Source organism: Mustelus asterias, chromosome 15, assembly GCF_964213995.1.
Source record: "Mustelus asterias chromosome 15, sMusAst1.hap1.1, whole genome shotgun sequence".
NCBI lineage: Eukaryota > Metazoa > Chordata > Chondrichthyes > Carcharhiniformes > Triakidae > Mustelus > Mustelus asterias.
The window spans coordinates 17,075,296-17,088,621 of NC_135815.1; the positions used below are offsets into that span (position 1 = coordinate 17,075,296).

General features: G+C 44.5%; 1 protein-coding gene across 6 annotated transcripts in view; it reads right to left on the reverse strand.

The window, feature by feature from the left end:
• Nucleotides 1-12,974, reverse strand: part of birc6 (baculoviral IAP repeat containing 6) — a 219,442-nt gene extending 206,468 nt beyond the window's left edge. For all 6 annotated transcript variants that reach the window (XM_078229564.1, XM_078229569.1, XM_078229567.1 and 3 more), the window contains exon 1: nt 12,665-12,974. In XM_078229564.1, coding sequence (XP_078085690.1) covers nt 12,665-12,866 — 202 coding nt within the window. In that variant the 5' untranslated portion in view covers nt 12,867-12,974. The remainder of the gene's footprint in view (nt 1-12,664) is intronic.
• Nucleotides 12,975-13,326: the final 352 nt, after the last annotated feature.

Sequence of the window (13,326 nt, forward strand, 5' to 3'; positions counted from 1 at the left end):
ATGCAGGATATAGTGTTGCAGTTCCACGTAGGGTGAAGAGAAAGATCAGCTTAATGTATAGGAGGACCATTCAAAAGTCTGATGACAATAGGGAAGAAGCTGTTCTTGGGTTGGTTGGTATGTGTTTTCAGACTTTTGTATCTTTGTCCCAATAGAAGAAAGTGGAAGAGAATATGCCCAGGGTGTGTGGAGTCCTTGATTATGCTGGCTGCTTTTCCGAGGCAGCAGGAAGTGTAGACCAAGTCAATGGACAGGAGGCTAGTTTGCATGATGGACTGGATTACGTTCACAACCGCTTGTAGTTCCTTGCAGTCTTGGTCAGGGAAGGAGCCATACCAAGCTGTGATACATCCGGAACAGATGTTTCCTATGGTGCATCTGTAGAAATTGGAGAGAGTCATAGTGAACATGCCGAATTTCCTTAGCCTCCTGAGAAAGTAAAGGCATTGGTGGGCTTTCTCAAATGATAGTATCAACTTGGAGAGACCAGGACAGGATGTTGGTGATCTGGACACCTAGAAACCTAGAAGTTCTTCACCACAGGGGCGGGAGCATGTCCTCCACTATGCTTCCTGAAGTTGATGACTTTCTCATTCGTTTTACTGACATTGAGGGAGAGATTATTGTCATCGCACCATTTCTCCAGATTCCCTTTCTTTCCTATACTCCATCTCGTCATTGTTTGAGAACCGACCCACTACAGTGGTGTCAACAGCAAACTTGAAATGAGCAGAATTTGGCCACCAAGTCACGAGTGTATAAGGAGTATAATAATAAGGGGCTGAGAACACAGCCTTGTGGGTCACTGGTGTTGAGGCTAATCATGGAGAAAGTGTCGTTGCCTATCCTAACTGATTGTGGTCTGTGGGTTAGGAAGCCTAGGATCCAGTCACAAAGGGAAGAACCGAGCCCTCAGCCGCAGAGTATGGTGATGAGTTTTGTTGGGATAATGGTGTTGAAGACCGAGCTGTAGTCAATAAATTGAAGTCTAACATAAGTGTCCTTGTTTCCCAGGTGTTCCAGAATTGAATGTAGGGCCAGGGAGATGGCCCTGCTGCGGACCTGTTGTGGCGATAGGTGAACTGTAGTGGATCCAGGCAATCTGGGAGACCGGATCTGATCCATGCCATAACTAATCTCTTGAAGCACTTAATAATGATGGATGTCAGAGCCACCTGGTGGTGGTCATCAAGACACACTGCCTGGCTTTTCTTTGGTACAGGGCTGATGGTCATTTTCTTGAAACAGGTAGAGACCCGAGATCGAAGTAAAGGGAGGTTAAAGATCTCTGCGAATACTCCCGCCAACTGGTCCATGCAGGATCTGAGTGTTCATCCAGGTCAGTTGCTTTCCTCGGGTTAACTTTCAAGGTCTATCTGATGTCTGCGATGGCAACATTGGATACCAGTTCGACCGAGGCTTCCGGGACGGGTGGCATTCTCTCGCTAATCTTTTTAAAATTGCCACAAACTGAGCAATTCTCGCCTTCCATTTGATTATTCCGTCGTTCCACAATGATCAGTGGCTTTGGAGGCTCTTTAAGGATCTTTGTCAAGTCATTATACATTTTGGTTCCTGGCTTTTCAGGACAAACCAAGTTCCAGAGCAAATTAAAGGTTTTACTTGCTATTGTGTTGCAAAAAACTGGTACGAGCAACTCATTTTCAATTTTATTTGCCTGTACAAAGTACTGAAAATGCTCGACATAGAAACTCCATGATTCATTGAAAGGGCTCATGGATCCTAATTGACCCACCATTTCTCTTGCAATTTTCTTTTTGTGTAACGTCCCAACTATGTTAGGGATTGTGGGTTTTAAACAAAACATTTGTAGTTGGCACACGTAGTTTCAAACTAACAACAGGTTTTATTGAAAGATGCTCTCTGCTCTGCACAGAGTACAAACCGAAAATAAAACAGCAGCCTTTGAAACACTAATATCACCATCAAATCAGTGATCAGCTCTTAAAGCAACCTGCAACCCTTTTAAATATATAACACCTGGCAAGGAAACCATGCATTGGCCCGGGATCAATAATGATAGAGAAGGCAGTGAAGATGTGGGAAGCATTCAAGAGTCATCAACCATATCAGCACAAAGAACCTACACACCCTCACAAGAATCAATTGTACCCTTGGTCTAAAATTGCAACGGATTTATTTACTATCCATGGCGACAACTTTCTCCGAGTCACTGAATGCTTTTCCAAGTTTATAATCATTTGACAACTGAAGGATACCTCAAGTGCATACGTGGCACAAACAATGAGTGCATTATTGAGTTTGTTTGGTATGTCTGAAGAAACAAGATCAAACAACAGAGCACAATATACTGGCAGACCTTTTCAGGGTGTGACCAAATGAGGCATAAACCATGTAAGAGCCTTGCCCTCACCACACTATCTCAAATCCAACAATCTTGCCTAGCAATGGTTTACAACATTAAGGCATTAATAATGGAATATAGGGAAACAATATCTCCTTGTTGCTGTGTTATACTTAGGAGCAACACCTTTAGATATGGGCTCACCAACAGAAATCTACTTTCAGAAGGTAGTTTAGGACAACCTTGCCAAGTCATCACCTGTCCCAGTTCTCAGAAATACAGGAAAAACTTCTCAAACAAAAAGGGAAGATGGTACATAAGAACATAAGAAATAGGAGCAGGAGTAGGCCATCTAGCCCCTCGAGCCTGCCCCGCCATTCAATAAGATCATGGCTGATCTGACGTGGATCAGTACCACTTACCCGCCTGATCCCCATAACCCTTAATTCCCTTACCGATCAGGAATCCATCCATCCGCGCTTTAAACATATTCAGCGAGGTAGCCTCCACCACCTCAGTGGGCAGAGAATTCCAGAGATTCACCACCCTCTGGGAGAAGAAGTTCCTCCTCAACTCTGTCTTAAACCGACCCCCCTTTATTTTGAGGCTGTGTCCTCTAGTTTTAACTTCCTTACTAAGTGGAAAGAATCTCTCCACCTCCACCCTATCCAGCCCCCGCATTATCTTATAAGTCTCCATAAGATCCCCCCTCATCCTTCTAAACTCCGAGTACAAACCCAATCTCCTCAGCCTCTCCTCATAATCCAAACCCCTCATCTCAGGTATCAACCTGGTGAACCTTCTCTGCACTCCCTCCAATGCCAATATATCCTTCCTCATATAAGGGGACCAATACTGCACACAGTATTCCAGCTGCGGCCTCACCAATGCCCTGTACAGGTGCATCAAGACATCCCTGCTTTTATATTCTATCCCCTTCGCAATATAGGCCAACATCCCATTTGCCTTCTTGATCACCTGTTGTACCTGCAGACTGGGCTTTTGCGTCTCATGCACAAGGACCCCCAGGTCCCTTTGCACGGTAGCATGTTTTAATTTGTTTCCATTGAGATAGTAATCCCATTTGTTATTATTTCCTCCAAAGTGTATAACCTCGCATTTCTCAACGTTATACTCCATTTGCCATATCCTCGCCCACTCACTCAGCCTGTCCAAATCTCTCTGCAGATCTTCTCCGTCCTCCACACGATTCACTTTTCCACTTATCTTTGTGTCGTCTGCAAACTTCGTTACCCTACACTCCGTCCCCTCCTCCAGATCATCTATATAAATGGTAAATAGTTGCGGCCCGAGTACCGATCCCTGCGGCACGCCACTAGTTACCTTCCTCCAACCGGAAAAACACCCATTTATTCCGACTCTTTGCTTCCTGTCGGATAGCCAGTCCCCAATCCACTTTAACACACTACCCCCAACTCCGTGTGCCCTAATCTTCTTCAGTAGCCTTTTATGGGGCACCTTATCAAACGCCTTTTGGAAATCCAAAAACACCGCATCCACCGGTTCTCCTCCATCAACCGCCCTAGTCACATCTTCATAAAAATCCAACATGTTCGTCAAGCACGACTTTCCCCTCATGAATCCATGCTGCGTCTGATTGATCGAACCATTTCTATCCAGATGCCCTGCTATCTCCTCTTTAATGATGGATTCCAGCATTTTCCCTACTACAGACGTTAAGCTGACCGGCCTATAGTTACCCGCCTTTTGTCTCCTTCCTTTTTTAAACAGCGGCGTAACATTAGCCGTTTTCCAATCAACCGGCACTACCCCAGAATGCAACGAGTTTTGATAAATAATCACTAACGCATCCACTATTACCTCTGACATTTCTTTCAATACCCTGGGATGCATTCCATCCGGACCCGGGGACTTATCCACCTTCAGTCCCATTAGTCTACCCAGCACTGCCTCTCTGGTAACATTAATTGTATTAAGTATTTCTCCTACATAGAAATCATAGAAACCCTACAGTGCAGAAGGAGGCCATTCGGCCCATCGAGTCTGCACCGACCACAATCCCACCCCACATATTTTACCCGCTAATCCCTCTAACCTACGCATCCCAGGACTCTAAGGGGCAATTTTTAACCTGGCCAATCAACCTAACCCGCACATCTTTGGACTGTGGGAGGAAACCGGAGCACCCGGAGGAAACCCACGCAGACACGAGAAGAATGTGCAAACTCCACACAGACAGTGACCCGAGCCGGGAATCGAACCCGGGACCCTGGAGCTGTGAAGCAGCAGTGCTAACCACTGTGCTACCGTGCCGCCCCAGCATGCAGGTGCGGAACTGCCTAGTCTGCATGTAGGACAGAAGGTTTTGGTCTTACATCCTACTCAGGGAACCTGGTCACCCACAGAAGTATCCTAAGTGTGCAGGAAGAGGTCACAATACCAAATAAGGCAAGGTTGAGAAACAGAAGATAGTGAAGGGAATTGTACAACTTTATAACACCTCGCACTCCAATTACATCCAAAACACATCCAACGATGAACTCCAAAAGTGAAACTGTGGAAGGCCACCATGAAGACAATCAGCACTCTGATAATACACAGGATGCCAAGACACCTACAAGTCAAGAACATCCAAGTGACGTCTGGATCTCAGGAAGGAAATACCATCACAAGATCCAGAAGGAGCTACCCATACATTATACAGACTCTTGAACTCAAACATAGGTCACTCTTTTGTGCAAATAGTTTTTGCAAACACCCTCCCACTGTGCACACATTTTCAGTTAATGTATGTAGTAATATTTTCTTGAGAACCAAAAAGGGGGATGTTGTGATATCATGTTTGGAGAATATGCAAATAAACAAGTAGCCAACATGTGACCAGCAGCCAGGTGTGTGAGAGAGAGAGAGAGAGAGAGAGAGAATTACAGCTGTGCTGTTTTTGAATAATAGCTGCTGAATCCATAAAATAACTTGAGCCATCCTATACTGTATTTTCAAATGAACCAAATCTATGTATGGTTTACCAGACCTGGTATGAGATTGATGAGTTTGTGTAAAGCAGGCATAGAAACACAAGTCACCATTCAACGGGCAGGAATGCATCTCAATCTGAAGTGTTTTCCCAAGTATCAGAATCCCTTCAGTGCAGAAGGCGGCCATTTGGCCCATTGAACCTGCAGCAACAACAATCCCACCCAGGCCATATCCTGTGACCCCATGTATTTATCCTGCTAATCTCCCTAACACTAAAGGGCAATTTATTTAGCATGGCCAATCTAACCCACACATCTTTGGAGTAGTCAGTAAACAACCCATTCTCCAGAGGTCTCCACCATCACGAATACCAGACTTCAGTCAATTAGACTCACTCCACATGATTCCCAGTGGCTGAAAGCACTGGATACAACAAAAGCTGTGGGCCCTGATAACATCCTGTCTCTGGAACTGCGGACATGCACTCCAGGACTAGCTTTGCTCGTGTTCCAGTACGTCCAGTACCCTGATATCTACTGGATTAAGTGAAAAATTGCCCAGTTATGTCCTGCCTTTAGAATTTTACAAATTTAATCCAGCCAATCACCACACACTCAGTCTATCAATCAAAGCGATGGAAAGTGCCATTGGCACTGCTACCAAGCAGAATTCAATCAACACTCTGTTTTCCTTCCACCAGGACCACTCTGTTCCAGACTTCGTTACTGCTTTAGTCCAAACATGGCCAAAAGAGCTGAATCCCCGAGGTGAGGCAAGAGTCATTTTGTCAAATACTGCCTTTCAGCATTCTACTAGGTATAAGTCAGAGATTTGATGCAATGGTCTCCAGTTGGCTGGATGAGTATAGCTTCAACGATACTCAATGCTCAATCCCATCCACAACAAAGCTGCCTGCTTAATTGGCACCCACCACCAGCTTAAACTTCTTCCACACCAGGGCATAACAACTGCATTATGCATCGACAAGGTGCATTGCAGTAACTCCCCAAGGCACCTTTACCACCTAGAGGAATGAGGGCGGGGCATGGGAGCTCTGCCACCTGCAAGCTCAACTCAACTTGGAACTATATTGCTGTTCTGTCATCATCTCGATGTCAAAATCCCAGCACACCCTACCTAGCAGTACTGTGGGTGTGCCTACATGACATCTACTAAGCAATTCAAGGAGGCTGCTCATCACCATCTTCTCAAGGACAACTAGGGATGGGCAATAATTGCTGGCCGTGTCAGCAACACCCATATTCCACGAATTTGAACGGTCAGGAAAAATTCTGTTCTGTTGGTTTATAAAATACAGTAAGTGCAAATTGCTTTTGACTGGAGGGGCAGCACAATTATTTAAAGACATAAAACGCTCTTCTGGGGAGGTGCAAATGTGGAAAAAATATATATTTTCAATTTAAAAGTACTTCCTCAGAAGCGCACAGGATTTAGGGTCAGGAGCAGTCCATATAGCCCCCTCAAACCTACTCCGCCATTCGATAAGGTCATGGATGATCTGATTGTGACCTCAACTCCACCAACCTGATTGCGCCCCCACCCCCCCCATCCATAATCCTTGACTCCTTTGTCAATCAAAGATCTAACTCAGCTTTGCATACATTCAATGACCGTGCCTCCACTGCTCTCTGGGGAAGAGACTGCCACTGACCAACGACCTGCTGAGAAAACAAATTCTCATCTCAGTCTTAAATGGGAGACCCCATTTTTAAAATTGATTGTCCATAAAAGGTTGCAGCATGTAGCTCTTCTATGGGGCAGTTCCAAAAACATCATGTGGAAAAATGTAATTTGGGGTCTAATTGAAAGACACCCAGTCAGTTGCCTGATATTAACAGCTCAGGTGAAAATAAACATTCCTTCAGCTCCTGAATGCTGGCACCAGAGCTGTAGTACGTTTCAAAATGCTGGGAAATCGTCCAAACAGCATCATGCTTCTAAAGTGCATTTCAACACCAAACAGTTATTTTAAAAAGAGCAGCAACACACAAGATCTAATTTTTAAAAAGGAGCAAGACCATCCGCAATAATAATGAAGAGCTCCTGGGATAAGATATTTTGCAACTCTCCCTATCCCAATTTCTTTTCCCTGAAGACAGCAAATCTTCATGTGGTATAGTTCTATTCTACTCGTGTTGGCAGTTCCTTCTCTCTGAAGTGTAATTCCAGGACATTCCTCACGTGTTAGGTTTGGATAAATACCAGGTTATTCCATCAGTAAAGACATTACAGTCGAGAGTTGCATCCACACATGAAAAGGTATAGCAGCTGAGCAGTGACATCTTTGGCCAACAGGTGCTTACAGTAAGAAGTCTCACAACACCAGGTTAAAGTTCAACAGGTTTAAACACAACAGGTGCTTCCACAGACCTGAAGGGGTGAGATTTTGCAGCATGGCAATGTTTTCAAACAGATCTTTGAAGAGTTGGATGGGATCGGTGGAGTTTGAGTGACAGCGTGAACTTCAGTTTTCTTTGAAAAATTGTGTAACATTAGTACAATTCAAGGAGCTTCCAGACATGTCATGGCAGACACTTTCCCACCCCACCTAAAATATTTTATTGAGCAGCAGAGAAAAAAAACATAGCTGCCCGGGTTACTGAACAGAATAAATACTGGACCAATTCAAGATTTCTACATGGGCACTACCATAATTAATGGTCTGTGCTTAACTGAATCATAAAACATAAATGGCTATAGAAAACATTACACCGGATTTTCTGTTGTACTTTTAGTGCTGTCAAAATAAGCCAGTGGGAGAAAGAATTCTAAGCAGAGTCATCACTTCCTGCTCACCGATAAAAATACATGATGAAACAACATCACAGCCAAGGAGGTCACTTGAGGTGCAGGTCAAGCTCCCAATAAATTAGAAGTACTCAAACTGATTGCACCTGGTAGTCAGTGGACACAAGCTAACCGCAAACTCAAAAGAATAAGAGTGCAGCATCACCCAAAATACGTTTTATCTTAATTAACCTGCTCTAGGAATAAATCAAGTCAGGAATAAACCAAGTCTAAGGTTAGCTCAAAATTGTCATGGGAAAGTCACCTAACATATTGCAGTACAAACACAAAGATGTATACGCAAATTAGAATTTTAGGCTTTTATTTCACATATCTGGCATTACTTTATCAACAGGTTTTCCCAAATTCATCATCATTCTTTCAAATTGGCAAGCCATTTTGATTTCACTTCTCGTTTAATTCATTTCTCATTTTATCTGCCTAATCCCTCCCCAGTCTTCAGCTGCCAAACTCAAATATGTTCAGGTTAAAAAGTCAACTGTTGATGTTCTTTAAGAAACATAATGACAGAGTATAAAACAGAAGCTGTTAAAGTAAAATCAATTTAATCAAACTTTTCCTGCAGCAAAACAATTTACAAAGATATTGACACCAAATAAATCTATGAACGTACATGAAAAGTGCAAGCTTACTTTTCAGGTATAACCAACCATTCATCACAAACATTTTACAAATACCCACCAGCTTGCATTTCCAGCATTTTCTGGTTTCACTTCAGGTTGGTTTTCTTTTCCCTCATTGTGTGCAGTAAACCAAATAAATGATCAGTCACAAGGCACCATATTCCCAATAGTAATAAGAATTTCTTGCTGTATCTATAAACTGGCATTTTCAAGCCCCTCACATTATGCCTTGACTATTTATTTGGAACAAATTAAAACTTACAACAGCAAGACACCTATCATCACAAGAATTTGCATTCAAGATGAATAATTCATCATCACCCAACATAACTGCCTTTCATTATTTACTAATCAATGGTTTATGGGTTACTCAAAACCACATGACAAGAACTATTTGACCTCATGCTCTATGTTTTGGATCACAAGTGCAATGCAAAAGAAGAGTGCGGATAAATTTCAGCTGAACAAGAGTTGGATTGAAACGATCACCTTGATCTTAAAAGAAGCCAACTGTAGCAATGAACTGACTGAGGCAAGGTGAGTGCAGGAAACCTCAGTTCAAAATAACAGGACTGGGAAAGAAATGTACAACTACATTTTAGCACACAAATGCAAGGTGGCATTTCACCACTACTTGGATGTTTCTGAACACTTTTTTTTGAAGCAGAGGATCATATAAACATTGTAAAGGATTTGCGTACAAGGTATTTTTAAACCAAGATAGAGTTATATTATTTTGTTGTGACTATATGTTTATACTGCACTATCCGAACAACACTCTGCATAATGACAATTCTGAGGACTCCACAACTCACCCAACAATTAAGCACAGACTGCTCTCAAAAACAGTTCTACCTTAACAAATACTGAGATGAAGTCACTGGGTAATGAAAAGTAAACTAAATCAAACATGGTCTATTATTTCCAATGCAATGAGTCGACCCTCCTAAAGATGTGATGACCTGTTTTTAATTCAATGTGTTTCTGTTTGAAAACACAGGAACTATTAACATCTAATGTTGCATGTCATTTAGTGCAGCTATGCTGAATTAAAAATTTAGAGTGCATAATTCAGTGTATTCGAGCAATTCATCACCTTTGCAGCTCTTTGGATGCAACTAAATTATGTAAAGTTTACTTTACAGTAAGCTGTAGCTTACAATTCATTTAACGACATTATTTGAATTTTGCATTTGTCTACCACACAGGTTTTTCATAAACCATTAAATTACAGGATATACAGCACAGAAACATGGGGTGGCACGGTGGCACAGTGGTTAGCATTGCTACCTCGCAGCTCCAGGGACCTGGGTTCGATTCCTGGCTTGGGTCACTGTGCGGAGTTTGCACATTCTCCCCAAGTCTGCGCGGGTTTCTCTGGGTGCTCTAGTTTCCTCCGAAAGACACGCTGGTTAGGTGCATTGGCCATGCTAAATCACCACTTAGTGTCCCGGGATGCTTAGGTTTGAGGGATTAGCATGGTAAATATGTGGGGTTACGGGGATAGGGCCTAGGTGGGGTTGTTGTCGGTGCAGATTCAATGGGCCGAATGGCCTCCTTCTGCACTGTAGGGATTCTATGAAACAGGCCATTCAGCCCTGCCAGTTCAAATTGACGTTTCATGTTCCATTCGAACCTCCTCCCATTTATCCTCATCTAAACATATCATTGTCATAATCCTCTGTTTCCTTCTTCCTCATATGCTTGCCCAGTTTCCCCATAAATGGATCTATACTATTAGTTTCACTGCTGTAATGGGTTCACACATATACCACTCTTTGCGTAATTCCCTATTGGATTTCTCACTGACTATCTTATACTTATGATCGCTATTCATACCCTTCCTCACATGAGGAATATTATACAGAAACCATGTTGTAACAAATTACAAAAGGGCTGTTTTAAATATGGAAGCTTATTTTTTAATTCTCAACTTTAGATTTTGTACTTTGCACAGATTGTCATTTACCAGAGGTCATCCAATTCATTAAAATTACGCAGATTAGTCTAATGTGTATCCCTAAAATTTAACATCTCAAGAAATTGTATATCTAATAATACTAAATAAAATGTGCTCCAATTAGCTGACACAGAATTTCATATATCACAGAAAGCAAAATGGATTTACTGGATAACAAAAAATTGAACCAAAATCCATGACTGAACATGGCGCTACTTATAAAGTATTGCTACATCGAGGAACCAGCACACCAATTTGGTCACAAACATTTCATTTATTTAATAATATAGTTATAGAATCATAAAATCCCTACAGTGCAGAAGGAGGGCATTCGACCCATCAACTATCGATAACAATCCCACCCAGGCCCTATCCCTGTAACCTCACGTATTTAGCCCACTAATCCACCGAACCTATACATCTTGGAACACTAAGGGGCAATTTAGCATGGCTAATCAACCTAACCCGCACATCTTTGGAGTGTGGGAGGAAACCCCATGCAGACACGGGGAGAACATGCAAACTCTACACAGCCACCCAAGGCCACAATTGAACCCTGGTCCCTGGCGCTGTGAAGCAGCAGGGCAAAACATTGTGCACCGTGCCATCCCAGTCATAACACAAATTTCAACCTTTTGGCTAAGATCAAGCCCAAGGTGGGGTGCAATGCGTTGTCAGCTTGGATCTTGTTCATCTCCCTTGTGGGGACCATGTATTTGATTCGATTTGAATGTGATTTTTGGAGCAAGCAAGGAATGGATTTGGGTTCGCCTGGTCCATTCTGAGCATTGGCTTTGAAACTTATAAGGATGGAGTAATTTTTTTTAAATTATGGCACAAAAAGAAATCTCAGTGCAGACAAATATCATTCTTATTTTTGTTAACTTTTCCCGACATGAACTTACAACAATGAAGCATATACCTATTAAAACAAGATGAGAGGTCACACCACACCAGGTTACAGTCCAACAGGTTTATTTGGAATCACAAGCTTTTGGAGCGCTGCTCCTTAGTCAAGTGAGACTAGTCCACTTTTAGATCAGGTCTATTTTCACTAGTTAATAAAAAATTGAAATGTACAGCTGCATTACCCACAGAAATGCAGAGTATAAATTACAAATGATATTGTACTAGGATAAAATAGGTGAGGAAAGTTATGGATTATATCTTATCATTAAAATATTGTACAAGTTATGTGCAATGCACATTACCACCATGGATGTGTAAAATATTGTACCACCCTGAAATTTGTAAAATATTTAAAATGTAGACTGACAATCCCGTACATATTTGAGCACATTTCACATTCAGGCAGCCAATGCTAATTATGTCCACATTTGCAAACGTGTAGGGGTTTATATGTGTAGCACATTTTTTGACAGATGTACTACTGATAGATACATTTTGTTTCCAAGGTAGAGCAATATGACAAGAGAAAACACGCTCTTTTTTTGGGCCATTTTAAACAGCAAGAATGGAGGCGGCAGGGAAACAGAAAGAGAAAAGCAGGGAGGGAGGCCGGCGGTTCCGGGTGTGAGAGAGCGAGGGAGGGATGTGAAGGGGAGGAGGGTGAAAAGGGGTGCGGTGGCTCGGTGCGGTTTATATTTAATCCCCCCACCCAATATCTCCCCCACCCACCCCAGGCAGCAGCCTCTGGCCCGGGCCCCCCGGCTCAGCACAGGCCGGCTTCCGGCCCGTCGAGTTTTAAATTCGCCGGTGAACGAGTTCAATCTCGCCGGCGAGGTGAAGGGGCCCCACACCTCTCCCGGCTCCTCTCACACACACTGCCACCGCCCCCCCCCCCAACCCCCCTCCCGGCCGCCACTCCAACTGCCAGGCCGGGGCTTGAGAGCGGCCTCCCACCGGCCGCTCGGTGATCAATGGCCGGCGAGCCGGCTCGGGGCCTCCCTTTCTCCCCCTCCTCCTCCTCCTCCCCTCAATCCCCGGGCCCGGCCCTCACTGACTCACCGTTTAACCGGGACACCTGCAGCACGGTGCCCGAGGTGCCGTCGATGACTTTGACGGTGGAGCGGTTGGTGACGGCCAGGATGGCGTTGAGGGACGGGTGGTAGGCCAGGCTGCGCAGGCCCTCCTCGCAGCTCAGGCAGCCGTCGCGGGTGAGGAGCCAGTCGGACTCGGGCCCGGCCCCAGCCCCTGCCGCCGCCGCCATATTGGAAGCAGCTGTGAGACAGGAAGGAGCCGCCGCCGCCGCCAACTTTCACCCCGGAGCCGCTCGTCACAAGGAGCCCGGCAACCGCACAGGAAGCGGCGGCCCAACGTCACCCAGGGAGGAGGCTCTTCACTCCACAGGGTTAATGAACCCTGCCGGGGAGGGAGGGAGGGTAATGTGGGGGAAGACACAGGAGAATGGGATGGAGGGGTGGAGGAAAGTGTAATTGGGACAGAGATTGGAGGGGGCAAGATGGAGGGGGCAGGGAGGTGGGTGGGAGGGGGCAGGGAGGTGGGTGGGTGGGAGGGGGCAGGGAGGTGGGTGGGTGGGAGGGGGCAGGGAGGTGGGTGGGTGGGAGGGGGCAGGGAGGTGGGTGGGTGGGAGGGGGCAGGGAGGTGGGTGGGTGGGAGGGGGCAGGGAGGTGGGTGGGTGGGAGGGGGCAGGGAGGTGGGTGGGTGGG